This window comes from Vombatus ursinus, unplaced genomic scaffold (assembly GCF_900497805.2).
Source record: "Vombatus ursinus unplaced genomic scaffold, bare-nosed wombat genome assembly UNPS02011334.1, whole genome shotgun sequence".
In the NCBI taxonomy this organism is placed as follows: domain Eukaryota; kingdom Metazoa; phylum Chordata; class Mammalia; order Diprotodontia; family Vombatidae; genus Vombatus; species Vombatus ursinus.
In genome coordinates this window covers 2,506,716-2,524,036 of record NW_020951112.1, presented here as the reverse complement: position 1 = coordinate 2,524,036, position 17,321 = coordinate 2,506,716, and the positions used below count along the sequence as shown (strand labels likewise).

The following is a 17,321-nucleotide window of genomic DNA, read 5'->3' as shown; positions in this document are numbered from 1 at the left end:
GAAAGAAAGAAAGAAAGAAAGAAAGAAAGAAAGAAAGAAAGAAAGAATGTTGAGCAAAAAGTAAATGTTTTAGGGGCAGCTAGATGGCATGGTGGATAGAGCACCAGCCCTGGAGTCAGAAAGACCTGAGTTCAAATCTGTCCTCAGAGACTTACTAGCTGTGTGACTCTGGGCAAGTCATTTAACCCCCATTGCCTCCCCACGCAAAAAGTGAATGCTTCATGTTGACCATGCTTGTGCCCTAAGAGGGCAGATTCACTTTCGTCCCTTCTTTGCAGAGGCAAGAAACTATAGATGTGGAACATTACATATAATGTCAGATTTGGTTTATAAGTTGGTTAGATTTTTTTCCCACTATATTGTATTGTCTAATTACCCAAACAAACAAAAAGTGACTTTTCAGAGAATCAGATAGGGAAAAAATCAATTATTCACAAAAGTTTTCATAGATCAGAATTTTAAAGGTTGGAAAAATCCTTAGAAGTAATCCTTTCCACCTCCCTTGTTTTATGGTGAAGACCCTGAGGCCCAGGGAAGTTAAGCTACCATTCCAAAATCAGAGGGGTAACCAAGCAGCGGAGTGGGGCTCTCAGAAAGGGTACCTTCAAGAACAGCTATATCAAACACATTTCTCTGATGCTTCTCTATAAACGTTACCAATACATAATCTCACTTGATTCTCATAATTATTCTAAGATATATACTTTTAGTTGAGACTTGTGATTTCTTCAGTATAAGGAAATCCCAACATGGAAATACCCTCCACTGATACAGACTGGCAACTCATCTGTAAATCACAATCTTAGGGAGTTGCCTGGGCCATGGGGAAGTTAAATTATTTCCCCAGGGTCACACAGCTAGAATTTGAACCCAGTTGTTCATACCTCCAAGGCCAACCCCATAATTGCTACATTTTGTTGCCTTTTGCAAGATTAATGATGTCATCCTCATCTTTGGGAAAATTAAGGGTGAAAGAAGTCAAATGACTAGCCTGTGGTCACATAGCAAACAAATGTCAGAAGTGGTTTTTGAACCTAAGTCTGTCCTGATTCCAAGGGTGACTTTCTTTCCCCTACACTGAAATATGGGGTCCAAAGTATGTCATCTAATTCCTAGAAGCTTATTTGTCATTTTCTACTTCTATATAGAATGTCTCCCCCATTAGAATGTAAGCTCTTTGAGGGCAGCCTCTTTTGATCTTTTCATATCTTTGTTTCCCCTGTGCAAAGCACAACACCTGGCACAATAGATACTTTATAAGGGATTACTGTTGGATTACATGCCATCTTTGACCCTGGTTTTAAATTCTACTATCCTGGGGGGGGCGGCCAAGATGGCAGAATAAATTCTACTGTCCCATTCTTGATGCTTTTTACAAATTCTACTGTATCTTTATTGAAGATTTATCCTGAAAATACACAGAAACACTCATGCATTCCCAGTGGACAAATGGAAACTTACTCCCAGAAGTTCAATCTTCCTCCATGATAGGAATCATTTAGGATATTGTTGATTCCACCTTGAACCACAGTACCCTGTATGATCACAGAAAAAAATCCAGCCACCTTGATTCCAACTTGGAAAACATGGATCCAGACAACAGCTTTGAATCCACCCTTTGGGGGAAAGAATACTATTTTGTGTTATTTCACAATATATCATGGCACATAGCATATTATATGTATAATACAGTCCAATATTACATATAACACACGTAACACACAAATATGTGTTTATAGATATATGTGATATCACATATGTCTATATGACATTACATCACACAATGTAATGTCTCATCTACTTATAAATATCTTTGGTTATATGCTACATGTAGGATATCTAATATTACACATTAATGTTATTGTAATATATATAACATAAATATGATATAAGATATATTATAACATATGTAATATAACACAATGTATTATGTAGGATTACATATCATTTGTAGCATATTGTGTTATATTATAATAATATCATATAAATATGCCATAATATATGTATTATGTATAATATAGCATATTACCTAATTTTATACAACATGATAACAATATATTGTTTCTTTCCTGGAGTCAGGAAGACCTGAGCTCAAGTTTGTTATATTAATCATATTGTTGATTTATATTATATATTACCATTCTCATCACAGGATCATAGATCTTAGCTGAAAGGAAAATTTTGAGATCACTCATTGTATAAATGACGAAACTGAGGCCCAGAGAAGTTATATATACACAGGTGGTAAGTAGCAGAGGAAGGATTTTTACCCATGTCTTCTGAGTCCAGAGTGAGGGGGAATCCCATATAACTCTAATTCTTACCAGAAAAAAAATCCAGCATTCTCTCAAATCTGTGTATAAAAACTTTTAAGTACTTGTATCCAGGATTCCTTTTCCCATCGAAAAGAATGTGAATGCTCTCTTCCCACTAGCATCACCCAAAGTGAACAGACAAACCAATCAGAGGAGGGAAGATAAGCTGTTTTCCACTACAGTATTTCCCTATGGACACTTTAGAGAAGTACAAAACGTGGTACTTGCCCAGGAGACCTGAGAAGTACAGTTATCCCTTCCACATTGTGAGGGTTAGGGGAGCAGCGCCCCCATGATCTGGAAAATTTACACAAAATTTTTTGGCCCTCTGTTTGTACCACAGACAAAGTCTGAATTATTATGGTTTAAGAGATAAAATATGTTGATATTATACAATATTACACATATATTTTATGCATTTCTGAGTTTTAAACTTTTTGTGTGTTACCTGCTGGCCCTCATGTGTTGTCTGTAGGTTCTGCAAAATTTCCCCCAAATTCCCATTTAATTTCTTATGCCGAACCAAAATATATCGAAACTGCAACAGGGAAAGTCATGATGTGGAAGGAATAACTGTTTAAGTCATCAGCAAGGCCCTGTGCAAATAGGCAAGAGTCATACCATTGAGCTGTAGAAGGTACAGATTACTCCTGTGGTAATGATTGTGCCCCACAAATTGAGTCCGGTGGCTGCAGAAAGAAAGCAAGAATAAAGGCATCCCCATGAAATCTGTACATTCCAACTCCTCAAAAATGACATTCCTGACTTCTTCACAAAACAAATGCAGCTACAGTGGAAAGGACTTTTAATTTGGATTCAGACAGCCTGGATTCAAATCACGGTTCCAGTGCATGGCGCCTCTGGGAGTATGGCCAAGCCAACTGTAACCTCTTTGGGACTCTCTTCCCTCCTTTGTAAAATGGAGGGGTTCTATCAGAAGACCTTCAAGATTATAGCATTTACAATTTGAAGGGACCTGAGTGATCATCTTATCCAAGACCTGAATTTTACAAAAGAGAAAACTAAGACTCAGAAAGGTAAAGTGACTTGCCCACAAGGTGAGATAGTTGGAAATATTTATCAGAGTTGGGATTTGAACCCAGTTTCTTTGACTCCAGTGCTTTTTGCAATGCGCCATGTCTAAAATCCCATCCTGAAATCCGATGATCCTGAGCAGGAGGCAGACTTTGTCCTAATTCTCTAAAAGTCTCCTATCTAAAATAATAATTCAGTTACCTCCTCTGTATGATGATGGAGTTGGGGTAAATGAGCTCTAAGCTTTCTGCCTCCTTTACCAACCACATCATCCCGCACATTCTCTTTTTTATGTCTGGAATCATCTAAGACTACAGTAGGAGATTATGTTCAGAAAAGCTGTCATTTGACATCAAGCCCTTCTGGTGACCACTAATGCATCCATCCCTAGTACTCCAATCCCCTAGTCCTTTTGATAGAATCGAGGCAGAAATCTTGACCATGTTGTTACCTCCAATCAGAGGGCAGATTCTTATCACCTTTCTTGTGGAATAAAATGCTACTAGAAAGCTTCCACTCCCTTGGAACGTATTTAAGTAAAGTATTAAAAATAGTTGCTAAAATGTATCATCCCCCACATCCCCACGAAAATCAATCTTTTACCGTAGCCAGGACTTAACGCCATGTGGTCCAGGAGCTGTATTATTACAATGGCTCAGACCAACCTACAACTTAGTATGAGGGAAAGGCTCCAAAATTTCTTTCCTACATCTGCTGGAGTGTCATAGTTTAGAACCCTGTGATTCCAAAATATAAAGAGATAGAAATGTGATATAAACTATAGCAATATATTGGTATGAAGACACAAAGACCAAGCCCAGAAAAATCGTGTGAATGGAATATATATGTGTATTACATATAAGCAAAGTGCTCAGATAGTGAATATTTGGGGGTATCAGGTAAAGCTGGATGTTTAGAAAGGATATGTCTTAGACAAGTGTGTTCTTTTTCCTTCCATTACTCAATGAAGACATCACCGAAGGGATGAGGTCACAGACGTTGTTAGAATATGAAGGCTATACATTTAACAAACTAGGAAAGGAAAGGGATTAGAGAAGCAATTTGGGAAAAGGCTCAAAGGTCAAAGAAAAATGCTAAGAGAAATAAGAATAGTATAGATGCGGTAATAAGAATATTATAAATGCATATAAGTAAAATGTGTCACTGAATGAATGGACCTGAGAAAAAAGGATGGAAAGAAGAAGGAAGAAGAGGAAGAAAAGGAGGAGGATGAAAAACAAGAAGGATAGAAAATTGCAACTCTATAGTCTATAAAAATTCAGCACCTACAAATGCCTAGTAAGATATGACCTTGTAGCCAGAATTATATATTCTATATGTAATAGAATAATAGAAACTCACTATCTTCCATGGACTGAAGGATGACAGATCCCCATACCACAAACACAGAATCCAAAATATTCTGGAGAATTCAACCAATAAACTGTACTGGAATTGATTGGACCATATCACACACCAGACTTGTTCACGATCTCCCAGATAACATTTTCAAAAGATGCCACCTTCCTTTTCCCAATCTACAAGTTACAAGGAATGACAAGGTTTTTAAAGTACGGAAACTTGGCCAAGGAGATGAAAACCATATGGGAACTTGTCTACTAAAGGACTGTAATTACAAGTCCTTTCAGTGAATCTCTAGAGGGTGAGCTTACCTCTGAACACTTATTCAACTACCAAAAAAAAAAAAAAAAGCAAAAATTTATCCACTTGTGTAATAAAACCTATAGAACATTAAAGAAAAAAGGATAAAAGCACAATAGTGACTTGTCCCAGAGAGATTTCTATCTGAACTCAAGATGAGAAGAATTTCCTTTCTCTAATTAATACTAGCTTATATTCGCATAGTATTTTAGGGCTTAAGAACACCTTACAGGGTCTCATTTGATCCACAGACAATGCTTTGAGTTAAATACTTCATGTGTTATTAGGACCATTTAACAGATAAAGAGCCTGAGATTCAGAGGAGCCTTAGTCTGGCCATGGACAGGAGCCCAGGTCCACTTGCAGCAGAATTCCACCCCAATTCCACCCTTTCTTCAAGGCAGCATGGAATCAGGAAAAGAACACTAGATTTGGAGTCAGAGAAACCAGGTTGTCAAAACCCATCTGTGTGACCTCAGACAAGTCAGTTAATCTCTAAGATCCTCAGTTTCCTCATTTATAAAAGGTAAAGATTAGGTCAGGTGATTCCTAATGTTTCTTCTTGTTCTAGACCCTGTGATCCCATGATCTGTAGTTTAATTACAGACTGCTCACAGATGCCTCCGTGCAGCCTACTTATCAGGTGTATTGTAGAAGGGAGGGATTCCTGATTGTGCATTAGACTAGGTGACCTCTGTGAACGAGCCCCACGTTCAAAATGTCTTGCTTAATGAAGTGAGCAGAACCAGAACACTGTACGCCGTAACGGCAATATTACATCGTGAACAATGGCAAATGACTTAGCTATTCTCAGGAACGCAATCATCTAAAATAATCTGAAAGGATTCATGGTGAAAAATGCTATCCACCTCTGGAGAAAGAACTGATGGGATCTGAACACAAACCAAAGCACGCTATTTTCCACTTTCTTTTTCTTGTTTTTTGTTCATTTCTTCCACAAAATGACTAATATGAAATGTTTTACATGATTGCACGTGTATAATCTATATCGGATTGTTTACTGTCTCAGGGAGGTGGGGAGGGGAGGGATAGAATTTGGAACTCAAAACTTGGGGGGGAAAAGAACAAGAAATGTTAAAAATTGTTTTTACGTGTAATCAGGGGGGAAATAAAAGATTTTTTGGGTGAGGCAATTGGGCTTAAGTGACTTGCCTAGCTAGTGAGTATCAAGTAAGTGTCAAGCGTCTGAGGGTGGATTTAAACTCAGGTCCTTCTCACTGTAGGGCCAGTGCTCTATCCACGGCACCACCTAGCTGCCCCATATTTTTTTTAAAATGTCTCACTCAAGTCCATACATGATCATAATAGGATTTTCAGCTGGAAGGGCTCTTAGAGTTATCTAGCTCAATCTTCTCACTTTAGAGATGAGAAAAGTGATTGAAATGACTTTCCCAAGGTCACACAGGCAAGAAGCAGCAAAAGTAGGATTCAACCCCAGCCCAGGTCCTCTGATGCCAAAGTGAGTGCACTGGCCACTGCCCCACACTGCAATGGAACATCAGATATTTCTTAAGCACTTATGGTTGTACGTGCCTATCACTATGTCCAACCTCCGGCCAAGCTTCTTGGTCTTACTCAATCTCAAAAAATAGTAAGAAAGGATCTAGATGCTTAACCTTCCTAAGTCATAAGGTATAAAGCACAGACAGGTGTTTTTCTGTAGCCGAAATTCACCTTTCATAACCTCTCACCAAACCCTCTTAGCTCCTAGTTCAGTGACTTGGGTAATAGTGAGAAAAGAGTGTCACATATCTTAACAAATCAAAGTTAGTATTCTTAGAATTAGATTTGAACTAAAATTAAACCTAAATTTAAACCTAAATTAAACCATTACTTCTGATGGCTAGAGATTCACGAAAAGTGAAATTAAGTCCCTGTTGTCACTTCCTGACAATGTTACAGGGCATTCCGAGCATTCTATATAGAATGGCATTTTAGATACACAAAGTTCCATTCTTATAGTGATTCCAAAGTACTTCTGAAGCATCTGATGAATAATATTATTGTCTATTATAAAAATCAGGAAATTTCAAAGTCATTTCTAGCAATGATTCCAAGGTGCTCTATCAATGCCAGGTGATGAACATCACGGCATCTATTACTGAGATCAGCCCAGAGACCAAGGCTTTGTTTTATTATTCAACCAAGAGCAGAATGGTAGTGCTTCAAACATGAAGTCCACTGGCTTGTTTTATTTCAGAATTTATTTTCATGAGATTCTTAAACTATGATCTTTTTTCTTAAAATATGATCTTTTAGCTTCTTCTGCAAAATGGGAATGGGGTCATGTAGTAGATGACCTCTGAGGTCCCTTCCAGCTTCAAATCTACTATCTTAGGATCTAGGGCCAGTATTGTCTCTTTGAGCCTCAATTTACTTATCTTTAAAATGGGGAGATTAGATGAAGTATAACTCTATCATCTTATGGCCCTGTAATCTCAAAAGACATTTTGCTCCCAGGACCAGTCATTTTGTTGTACCCTGAGTTATCTCTTCCCTCTGGAAGTTCAATCTTCATCCCTGAACTTCACCTTTGGAAGTACCCTCTCCCCCTCTGGCCCCTCCCTCCAGTTGGCTGGTTTCTCCCAGTGCCCTCATTTTAAGGAAGAGGAAACTCAAGCCATTCATGCCTTTTGTCCTATGCAGGCAGTACTCCAGATTCTCCTCCAGGAATTTCTCTACAATATTCTCACTCCAGGGGCAGCTGGGTGGTGTCATAGTGTCAGGCCTGGAGTCAGGAAGACTCATCTTCCAGAGTTCAAATCCAACCTCAGACACTAACTAGCTGAGTGACCCTGAGCAAGTCACTTAACCCGGTTCACCTCTGTTCCTTCATCTATAAAACGAACTGAAGAAGGAAATGGCAAATGGCATCTTTGCTGAGGTCATGAAGAGTTGGTCATGACTGAACGACAATAAAGGTTCTTTCTAGTAGCACATCTATGAGACTTTGATCTTTTTTCTGGGATCCTATAAACCCTCGAAGGTCACCAAAAGCTCACTTCCATCATGGTGCTATATTAGCCCATCCCCCCATCCCCAAGAGATAATTGGACTTATCCAAAAATGACCACAAATAACAGTTTACTAAGCAAAGATTTACCTTGATTCATAGCAAGCGCCGGAGCATAAATGACAGCTCCCGTGTACAGAATCTAGAAAAGAAAAATGAGAGCATGAAATGTGAACATAAAATTATCAAATACAAAAGAATTTTTTAATGACAACCCACTTAGCATTCAAATCCCCCAGTCCCTCTCTTCCTACTATTGCACTATATTTTGGGTGGGGAGCGAAGAGTTCCATCTCTTCCCAACCCTTCATGTTCTCTGGCATATCTGGCTCCATCTCCAGTACAACTGGGCTCCCTGCATAAACCCAATAATTCATCTGTGTGTTTGATGGATTTTATATTTAATAATAGTAATAGGTAGCATTTAAAAAGAGCTTTAAGGTTTGCAAAATGCCATACCTATCTATCCCATTTAATTCTCACTACAACTCCTTAAAGCATGGGCAATTATTATCCCCATTTTACAGATGAGGGCAGCTAGAGTGCTGGGCCTGGAGTCGGGAGGACCTGAGTTCAAATCAGATCTCAGACACTTACTATCTGTGTGACCCCAGACAAGTCACTTAACCTTGTTTGCCTCCCTCTCTTCATCTGTAAAATGTGCTGGAGAAGAAAATGGCAAACTACTCCAGTATCTTTACCAAGAAAATCCTAAATGGGGTCACACAGAGTCGGGCGTGACTGAGCAATGACATCAACAAGGCCTTCTCTTCACCCTCAATCACTGGAGGTCTTCACTTGGAGACCAGATAACTAAATTTGGGGAGGATGTTGTAAAGGAGATGTCTTCTTGGACTAGATGGCCACCTAAAGTCTTCCAGCTCTAGAATGCTGTGTTCCAATGCTCTTACTTCCCTTTTTATTTTTTTAATTTTGCAGGACTTCATACAGATATTTCTGGAGAATCTTCGTGTTTGTCTTTAGGGCAACATAATTTTCAGTTATTAGAGTAAATGGTAAAGGTTTAAAAAGAATTTCTCAAGGCATCTAGGTATCATGGTGGATCAAGTGCTGAGCCTGGAGTCAGGAAGACCTAAGTTCAAATCTAACCTCAGAAACTTACTAGCTGTGTGACCTTAGGTGAGTCACTTCTCCAATTTCCTCAACTGTAAAATGAGGATAATAACTTCCAAAGTTATTGTGACAATAAAAATGATAGCACAGGGCCTGGCACATTGTAGGCACTTAATAAATACTGATTCCCTTCTTCTATTTCTTTCATTTTTGACACTTCTCACCCTCTCATTCCAATGGAGCTCAGAGCACTGCTCTGGAGACCTGGGGTTCAATACCCAATTCTGGTCACTAACTCTCTGAGCAACAGCTTCCTCATCTGTAAAATGGGAGTAACAATAAAGGGGTCAATGGGGACGATGGTGGTGATAAGAGTAATTCTTCAAAGTGAGAGACAACTTGGGAAGCAGTGCAGTGTCACATAGAAGAGTATTGGGTTTAGAGGCTGTAGTCCTGAGTTCAAATCCTGACTCACCCTGACTTTGGGCAAATTATTGAGTCTCTTTGAAACTGTTTTGTTAAGTGTATAGTGAAAAGGTTGGACTGGCTGACCTTTAAAGTCATTTGGAGCTCTAAAATTTAGGATTCTGTGATTTTGTGCCATACAAAATAGAGTCAGGAAGATGTGAGTTCAAATTATGACTCTGACAGTAGCCCTGGGAGCTAGCTACTTAACATCTCCATGCCTAATGTGAAAATATATTTTGCATGATTTCACATGTGTAATTGATATATTGCTTACCTCCTCAATGGGCGTGGAAGGGACTGGAGAGAGGGAGAGAATTTGGAACTCAAAACTTTTAAAAATGAATATTAAAACAAATTTTAAAAATAAACATTTACCAAAACAAAAAACCAACCAAACAAAAACATTTCCATGCTTCAGGCAACTCCTTGAAGTCAAAGGACCTGGATTCAGATTCTAACACATTAACTTACTACTGGTGTGGCCTTGGGCAAGTTGCGTGACCTCTCTGGGTCTCAGTTTCCCAATCTGTAAAATGATGAGCTAGATGGTCTCAAATGTCCCTTCTAGCTCAAGATCTATAATCATATTGTGATGCTTAAGGCTTATTTATGAAGCTACATTTGCCATCTAGATCAGGGGATGGAGCCTCTTCCCACAACTGGAGTCCACCATTCAGAAGACCACATCCTTTGTACATTCACAGCCTTCCTATATTTACCATCATTTGTATAGTTACTGCATAGCTGTCCCCATGGGGTAGTTAGGAGGAAAATCCTTTGCAAGCCCTAGGGAGGTGGGAGTTATTAGTACTTACTAAGCATTTTTTTTTTTAATTTGGTGAGGCAATGGGGGTTGGGTCACTTGCCCAGGGTCACACAGCTAGGAAGTGGCATGTGTCTGAGGCCGGATTTGAACTCAGGTCCTCCTGACTCCAGGTCCAGCACTCTATCTACTAGGCCACCTAGCCACCCCTTTACTGAGCATTTTCAATGAATTATTCAACTACCTTTGTCATCTGAATTACGTTTGTGGAGGCATCATTTTTAATTTAGAAAATTAGAGATAAAGAGCTATTTATCTCTTCAGATATTCAGAAATTCAGTTTATTCTAAGTCATCCCGTCATTTCAAGAAGCTAAGCTCTCAGGATCTCTATGCTCAGGACTCTACAATGGCAAAAACTCGTTCATCCTCTTCCTGCTTCCAGCTGTCTCCTTTTAATTCATCCGTTTTTCACTTACACGTTCTTGATTAACAAAATGCCCAGTTACTAGAAACACCTGCCAAAACATTTTAGACAACAAAAGGGGGTGGGGGTGGGGTCGGGACACACTGGAGAACCACTTACCGTTTGAAGGATGAACAGAGCCGTTCCACAGAGGCGGATGCGTTTGTTAAAACGGAGCTCTAGATACTTTCAAAGATCAAAATGAGGGTGGAATGGTTAGCATGTATGACCCACCCTACCCACACTATTACAGATCTGGAGCTGGAAGGGACCCCAGAGAGCATTGAGTCTTAACCTTGTCATTTTAGTTTGTTTTGGTCTTTTTAGGCAATTGGGGTTAAGTGACTTGCCCAAGGTCACACAGCTAGTTTCAAGTGTTTGGTCTGAGGCCCGATTTGAACTCAGGTCCTCCTGACTTCAGGGCCGGTGCTCTATCTACTGTGCCACCTAGCTGCCCCCAGCCTTGTCATTTTAGAAATGAGAAAACTGAGGCTCAGAGAAATTCAGTGACTCACCCAACGTCCCACAGTTAATAAGTGGCAGGGCCAGGATTTGATCGACTTGTCTTTCCTTGAATCATTTTTTGATCGACCAGTTTTTCCTCTGGCTCTGGCCAGATAGTTGCCTCACATTCCCCTAGGCATCAACATTATCTGCCGAGAGGCCCCATCCTTCACTCTGCTGGAACATTCTCTCACGTGCTCAGTCAAACCTGTCTAAACTTTTAGAGAAGACCAGGGCTACAACAAAGCAACCACTTGGAGAATGATCAAAATTCTCCAGCTCATTTTAAAAAAAAATATTACTATTCAATTCAACGTATTCCAACAAGCATTTATTAACTACGCTTCTACTCTGTGCAAGGTTTTATACAAGATGCTGGGAGTACAAAGATAAGAATGAAAACAGTTCCTGCCTTTAAAGGTACTTAACTGGGCAGCTAAGTGAGACAGTGGCTAGAGCACCCGCCACGGAGTCAGAAGGACTTGAATTCAAATCCAGCTTCTGACACTTAACTAGCTGTGTGACCCTGGGCAAGTTCCAAAAGGAACCTCACGTTCTGCTGAAAAATCCAACCATTACTTGTTTGTTTACCTAGAGAGAAGCCAGCAGGGATTCGCAAAGCAAAGCGTTCTAGATTTGGAGTCCCAGGCCTTATGCTTGAACCTGGGCTCTGCCTTTTGGTGACCTAGTCAAGCCACTTAACCTTTTCCGGAGCAGTTTCCTCGCGTGTGCATTGAAGAGAGTTGGAGCCTGGGTCTCAGAGGGATACCCTCTAACACCCCTTACTGCTCTAAATCTAAAAACTCAGTTTGATAAAATTTCTTCCCCCCTTTCCTTAAACCCCGAAAGGCAGCGGGCAGTGCCATCTCCTTACCTCGTAGGTGCTGGTAATTCCCAGTTTGTAGAAGACTGGAAGGAAGACCTCCGAGGTGATGACGACCATAATGATATAGGAGAAGCCATACATGGAGAATCTGGCCCCGAAGCGATAGATCTCGGAGGGGATACCCAGGATGGCGATGGCAGACATGAAGCTGGAAGTGAGGGACAGTGCCACGGGCAGCGCCGTCATCTTCTGGCCGCCCATCAGAAAGTCCTTCTGGGTCTGCTGGCCGCCACGGCAGAAGGCATAATAAACGCCGATGGCCGCGGAGATGGACAGCATTCCCGCGAACACCAGGTAGTCCCACACCGCGAAGGTCCTGGTTTGCTGCCGTGCGCTCATGGCTGCGCTGCGCAAACTTTCTGCTCGCCAAATGCCGTCGAGGGGAGCTGCCTGCTTAGGGCGCTGCTTTGCTCCGGGGACTGCGGCTATCCGTGCCAGGCAGGGCTGGCTTCCTGACCTCCCGTCTGACTGTCTCTGTCAGACTGGGCCCTCCAAATACCTCAGGCTCCAGGAGCGCTGGGCTTGGGACTGCTCCCAGCCCCCGAGGGCAGACGTTGGACAGCGCGGGATCTGCTTCGGGGTTGGGATGAGTGTTGCTGAGGCTCCTGCTGAATCCCAGAGGGAGGGATCCTCTGAAAGACGCCTGGAAGGGGAGAGAGGTGTGACAGCGCAGAGGGGAGAGGAGACCGGGGTGGGAGAGTACTGTCTGTGCTGAATTGCTGGGCTCTCTAGCTCAGCTGAGGCAGCCTTCTCCCATTTGCTTGCTCTGCTAGACGGCAAAGTTGACGGAGGTGGGGGATGGGAGCACCCTGATACTTGAATGGCCAAAGTCAGTTTGGTGGCCAAGGTGAGGAGTCGAGTGTATTTGAACCCTGACCCAGCTCAGGGTTTTGGCCACCTCAAAAGGGAAGGACCATGCAAATGCAAAAGAGAGGAAGAGCCCAGGAAATGTGGGTCCAAATCTTATCCCTACAATTCTCTGCTTTATAGGAAGATAAAACCCACTCAGTTCCCCCAAACAGAGGCTCTTATCTCCAGTTCAGAAGTGCTGCTTATCCTCAATTTACAAAGCAAATCAATGAAGGAAACACATGTCCCTTAAACAATGTGCATCTGAAATACAATTAAATTGACGGAGAAATCAGGTTACACACAACTTGTCTGAAACCCATCTGATCTTGAGTGAGGTTAAATCCTACTTGACAAACTGTAAGGGACTCATTCTGGGCATTATGACTGAGAGCCTACTGGGTGTCTGTGGAATAGCGAGTTGGGAATATCCCCGTCAGACAAACTTAGGAAACAGAAGTAGAGGGAATTTCACAGGAGTCTTGTGCACCAGGCTGGATAAGTTCTGTCCTGGAAAAACGGTGTTTTTTTCCAGCCTGGTGTTTAACTAACAATCACAGGAATGTAAGTTAGGACAATTACGAGGCGCCACTTGTAGAACCTTAACCTGGGGTTAGGGAGTAGGAAGAAGAGACAGAGATGATAAAGATAAACCCAACACCTGTAGGGTTTGAAGGAAAACAATTCCACTCATTCCTAGCTCCTGGCAGAGCCATCAGGAGCATTCTTTATGGAAGACAATCTGGCCTAGGAATCAAGAACAAGCCCGGTAATAATGGTCATACCCTATGATCTGGAATTCCCCAGTCGGGGAATATTCCCCAAGAGAATCAGGTAACTGACTTTTGTACTGTCTTGCTGGCCTGTCTTTGCTGCACTTAGTAAGCTCTTAATAAATGTTTTCATTCCTTCATATTGTTCATTTAAAATCACGAAATCTTTTATATACATCATCTCATTCCACTCTGGAAACAGCCTCCTGGGATAGGTGAGCACTCTGGGTATTATCATCCCCATTTTACAGACAATCATAGAATTTTAGCTGAATAATAATAATTAAAATGTAAATAGCACATTAAGGTGTACAAAGTGCTTTACAAATATCTCATTTGATTATCACAACAATGCTGGGAGGTAAGTATCTCCCTATTATACCCTATTATATCCCTATTTTACAGGTAAGAAAACTGAGGCTTAGAGAGGTTAAGTGACTTGCCTAAAGTCACACAAGCAATAAGTGTGACAGTTCAAAATCAGGATTTAAACTCAGGTTTTACTAACTCCAGCTACAATACTCTATCCACTGCACCACCTAGCTGCCTCATTCTAGAGAAAGAAGGGGCCTCAGAGACTATACACCGCAATACCCTCACTTTACAAATGAGGAAACTGAGACCCAGGAAGGTAATATGATTTATGCTTATAGATTTGGAGTTGAAAGAAACCTGAGAGGCGGTCTAGTTCGACCCTTTCATTTTACAAGGAAGGGAATCCAAGGTCTAGGGAGGTAAAATCATGTGTCCAAGGTGACAGAAATATTATTAGAGGTAGGTTTTGAATCCAGATCTTAACTCCAGAGCCAATAATAATAACATTTAGGCTTTCAAAGTGATGTTTGTATGTGTATATATGTATAGAGGAGGAAGAGGATAAGAAGGGGAAGCAGGAGGAGGAGGGGAAGAACAACAAAAAGGAGGAAAAAAAGCAGAAGAAGGAGAGAAAGAAGAAGGGGAGGAGGAAAAGAAGGAGAAGGGGAGTTTCATTTGATCCTTACAACAAGCCTCTGAACTAGGTGCTATTATTATCCCTGTTTTACAAATGAGGAAACTGAGGCACAGAAAGTTAAGTGACTTGCCCAATGTTACTCAACTAGTAAGTGTCTGGGATTGGATTTGAACTGAGGTCTTTCTGACACCAAAGTCTAGCACTGGCATATCCAAGATGCCACATTGCTTTACATAAATAACTTTTAGGGGGCAGCTAGGTGTCGCAATGGATAGAGCACTGGCCTAGGAGTCAGGAGGACCTGAGTTCAAATACCGGCCTCAGGCACATAACACTCACTAGCTGGGACTCTGGGCAAGTCACTTAACCCCAATTGCCTCAACAACAACAACAACAAAATAAATAAATAAATAATTTAGAAGAGAAAAACCACAGTTGTATATGTATCATTTTTTCCTACGGCTAGAATGTAAATGTAATAAATAAAAAAATTAAAGAATGAAATAACCTCTATACCCAACAACTCATTGTCTTGTTATTTTTGTTTTTGCCCTGGATATATTCCTATGGGGAATGGATCTGGAAAACCAATAAAGATTTTGTGAATCCACAAGTTGTTAAAGAAAAAGTCATTTTAATAATCACTAAGATAGCATTCTCAGCCATTTATCTATCAAACAATAAGCATTTATTAAGCACCCATGCTATGTATCAGGCACTGTGCCAGGTGTTGGGCATACAAAAAGAGGCAAAAGACAGCCCCTGTCCTCATGGAGCTGACAGTCTAATGGGGAAGACAACAATGAAAATATATACAGCATAAATTATCAATTTATTGATAAAAATCAATTAACAGAGGCAAAGTGTGAGAATTAAGAAGCTTCCTATAGAAGATGGGATTTTAGTTGGGATTTACAGTAATCCTGGAAAGTCAGTAGATGTAGTTGAGGAGGGAGAGCATTCCAGGTATGGAAGACAGCCAGAGAAAGTGCCCAGAGTCTGGAGATGGAATGTCTTGCTCATGGAAGAGCAAGGAGGTCAGTATCACTGGATCAAAGATTACATGGCAGGAAGTCAGGTGCAAGGAGGCTGGATTCTTTCTCAATTTTAGATTGCAGTAAGATAGCTATCCCACTCAGTTTATCAGTACCAGGAACCAGTTCTCTCTGGATTACCTTACAAAATGCAGCTAGTGATATCAAAGTAAAGACCAGTATGATCATCCGTGGTATCAATTTGTACATTAACCTTTACAAGTGTTTTGTCTACCATCCATGCACACTTAATAAATGACTTCTTCAAGAATACATTTGTGGTCAGGGAATGTTTACTGTACTTTAAGAAAGGACAAATATAATGTATGCACAGAAGCATGGGAAAATTTACATGAAATGATGCAAAGTGAGTTAAACAGAACTAAGAAAACAATATAGGCAATGACTACATCAACATAAATGGCAAGAACAACTACAAAATAATCAGAAGTAAATTTGGCAAAATTACAAAGAGAAGCATTGACCTCAAAGAAGAAATATGAGAAGACAATTCCACAGAGTGCTACATTTGCATATATTTCCAAATGTTTTGGATGTATTGATTAGTTTTGCTAATTGTTTTTTTCTTCTTTTTTTGCTTATAAAAAATCCTTTGTTATATGAGATAGCTCTTTGGGAGGAGGAGGAGGAGAAGAATTATGGGGAAAATTTAGGCAATGTAAAAACAATGATTTCAACAGAAAACTTTTTTTAATGATTAACTAAAAATAGACACTTGTAGCCACTGAAGCTAGACGTGATCACACACATAGCTGGCCATTTTAAAATTTCTGTTACAATAGATGACATATTCCCCATTAAATTTTTCACAGTTCCTTCCAGAAAAACATTCATCATGAATTGTTTTGCCCTAGAAATGACAGACTTCTGTTTTTATCTTGCCTAAAGGCACAGCCTCAGCTCTGAAGTGGCACATTCTCTTCTTTGGTCAGGGAAGAGATTACTAGCACAATTATCCTGTCCTTTTGCCTCAAACTCCAGAGGAGCAAAGGCTGTTTTCTTTCAGGATACACAAACTCAATATTGAAAATACTGCTTTCAGAACGGTTAACAGTAATCTGGTTACAAAAGCTTCAGCAGTTGTGACTGCTTTGGAGTCTGTTTTGGCAGTAGGGTAAACTGCAACTCATCTTAAAAACACATCATCATCATCATCATCATTCTATATCAAGAACATCCATTATTGTAGCATTTAATCACTGGAATAAAATCATCTTGTTTGTTAAGAAAAGGAAAACACCCAGTGATATGTTGTCTCTCTTTGTCTTTGGTTTTGATCTCTAACATTATGTGCCTGGTAGACAAAGCAGGTACTCTAATATTGTTGGGCTATTAAATAAAAGTTCTAGACCATAGCAACACCACCAATTAACCCCACCCAATGCCTTTGCTCATGCACATTACGCCAACATTGGAGCAAAGTGAGGAAGAATTTCTTAAGGAATAAATTAGCTTCAGCTAGCTAGGTTTCTAGGCTAGATCACTG

At 40.4% G+C, this 17,321-nt stretch overlaps 1 protein-coding gene across 2 annotated transcripts in view; it reads right to left on the bottom strand.

Annotated features, from left to right (window-relative positions):
- Positions 1-12,545, bottom strand: part of LOC114038542 (sodium-coupled monocarboxylate transporter 1-like) — a 38,395-nt gene extending 25,850 nt beyond the window's left edge. For both annotated transcript variants that reach the window (XM_027855850.1, XM_027855849.1), the window contains exons 1-5: positions 12,195-12,545; positions 10,937-11,002; positions 8,137-8,188; positions 2,937-3,004; positions 1,462-1,616 (exon numbers count right to left, since the gene is read on the bottom strand). In XM_027855850.1, coding sequence (XP_027711651.1) covers positions 1,462-1,616; positions 2,937-3,004; positions 8,137-8,188; positions 10,937-11,002; positions 12,195-12,545 — 692 coding nt within the window. The remainder of the gene's footprint in view (positions 1-1,461; positions 1,617-2,936; positions 3,005-8,136; positions 8,189-10,936; positions 11,003-12,194) is intronic.
- Positions 12,546-17,321: the final 4,776 nt, after the last annotated feature.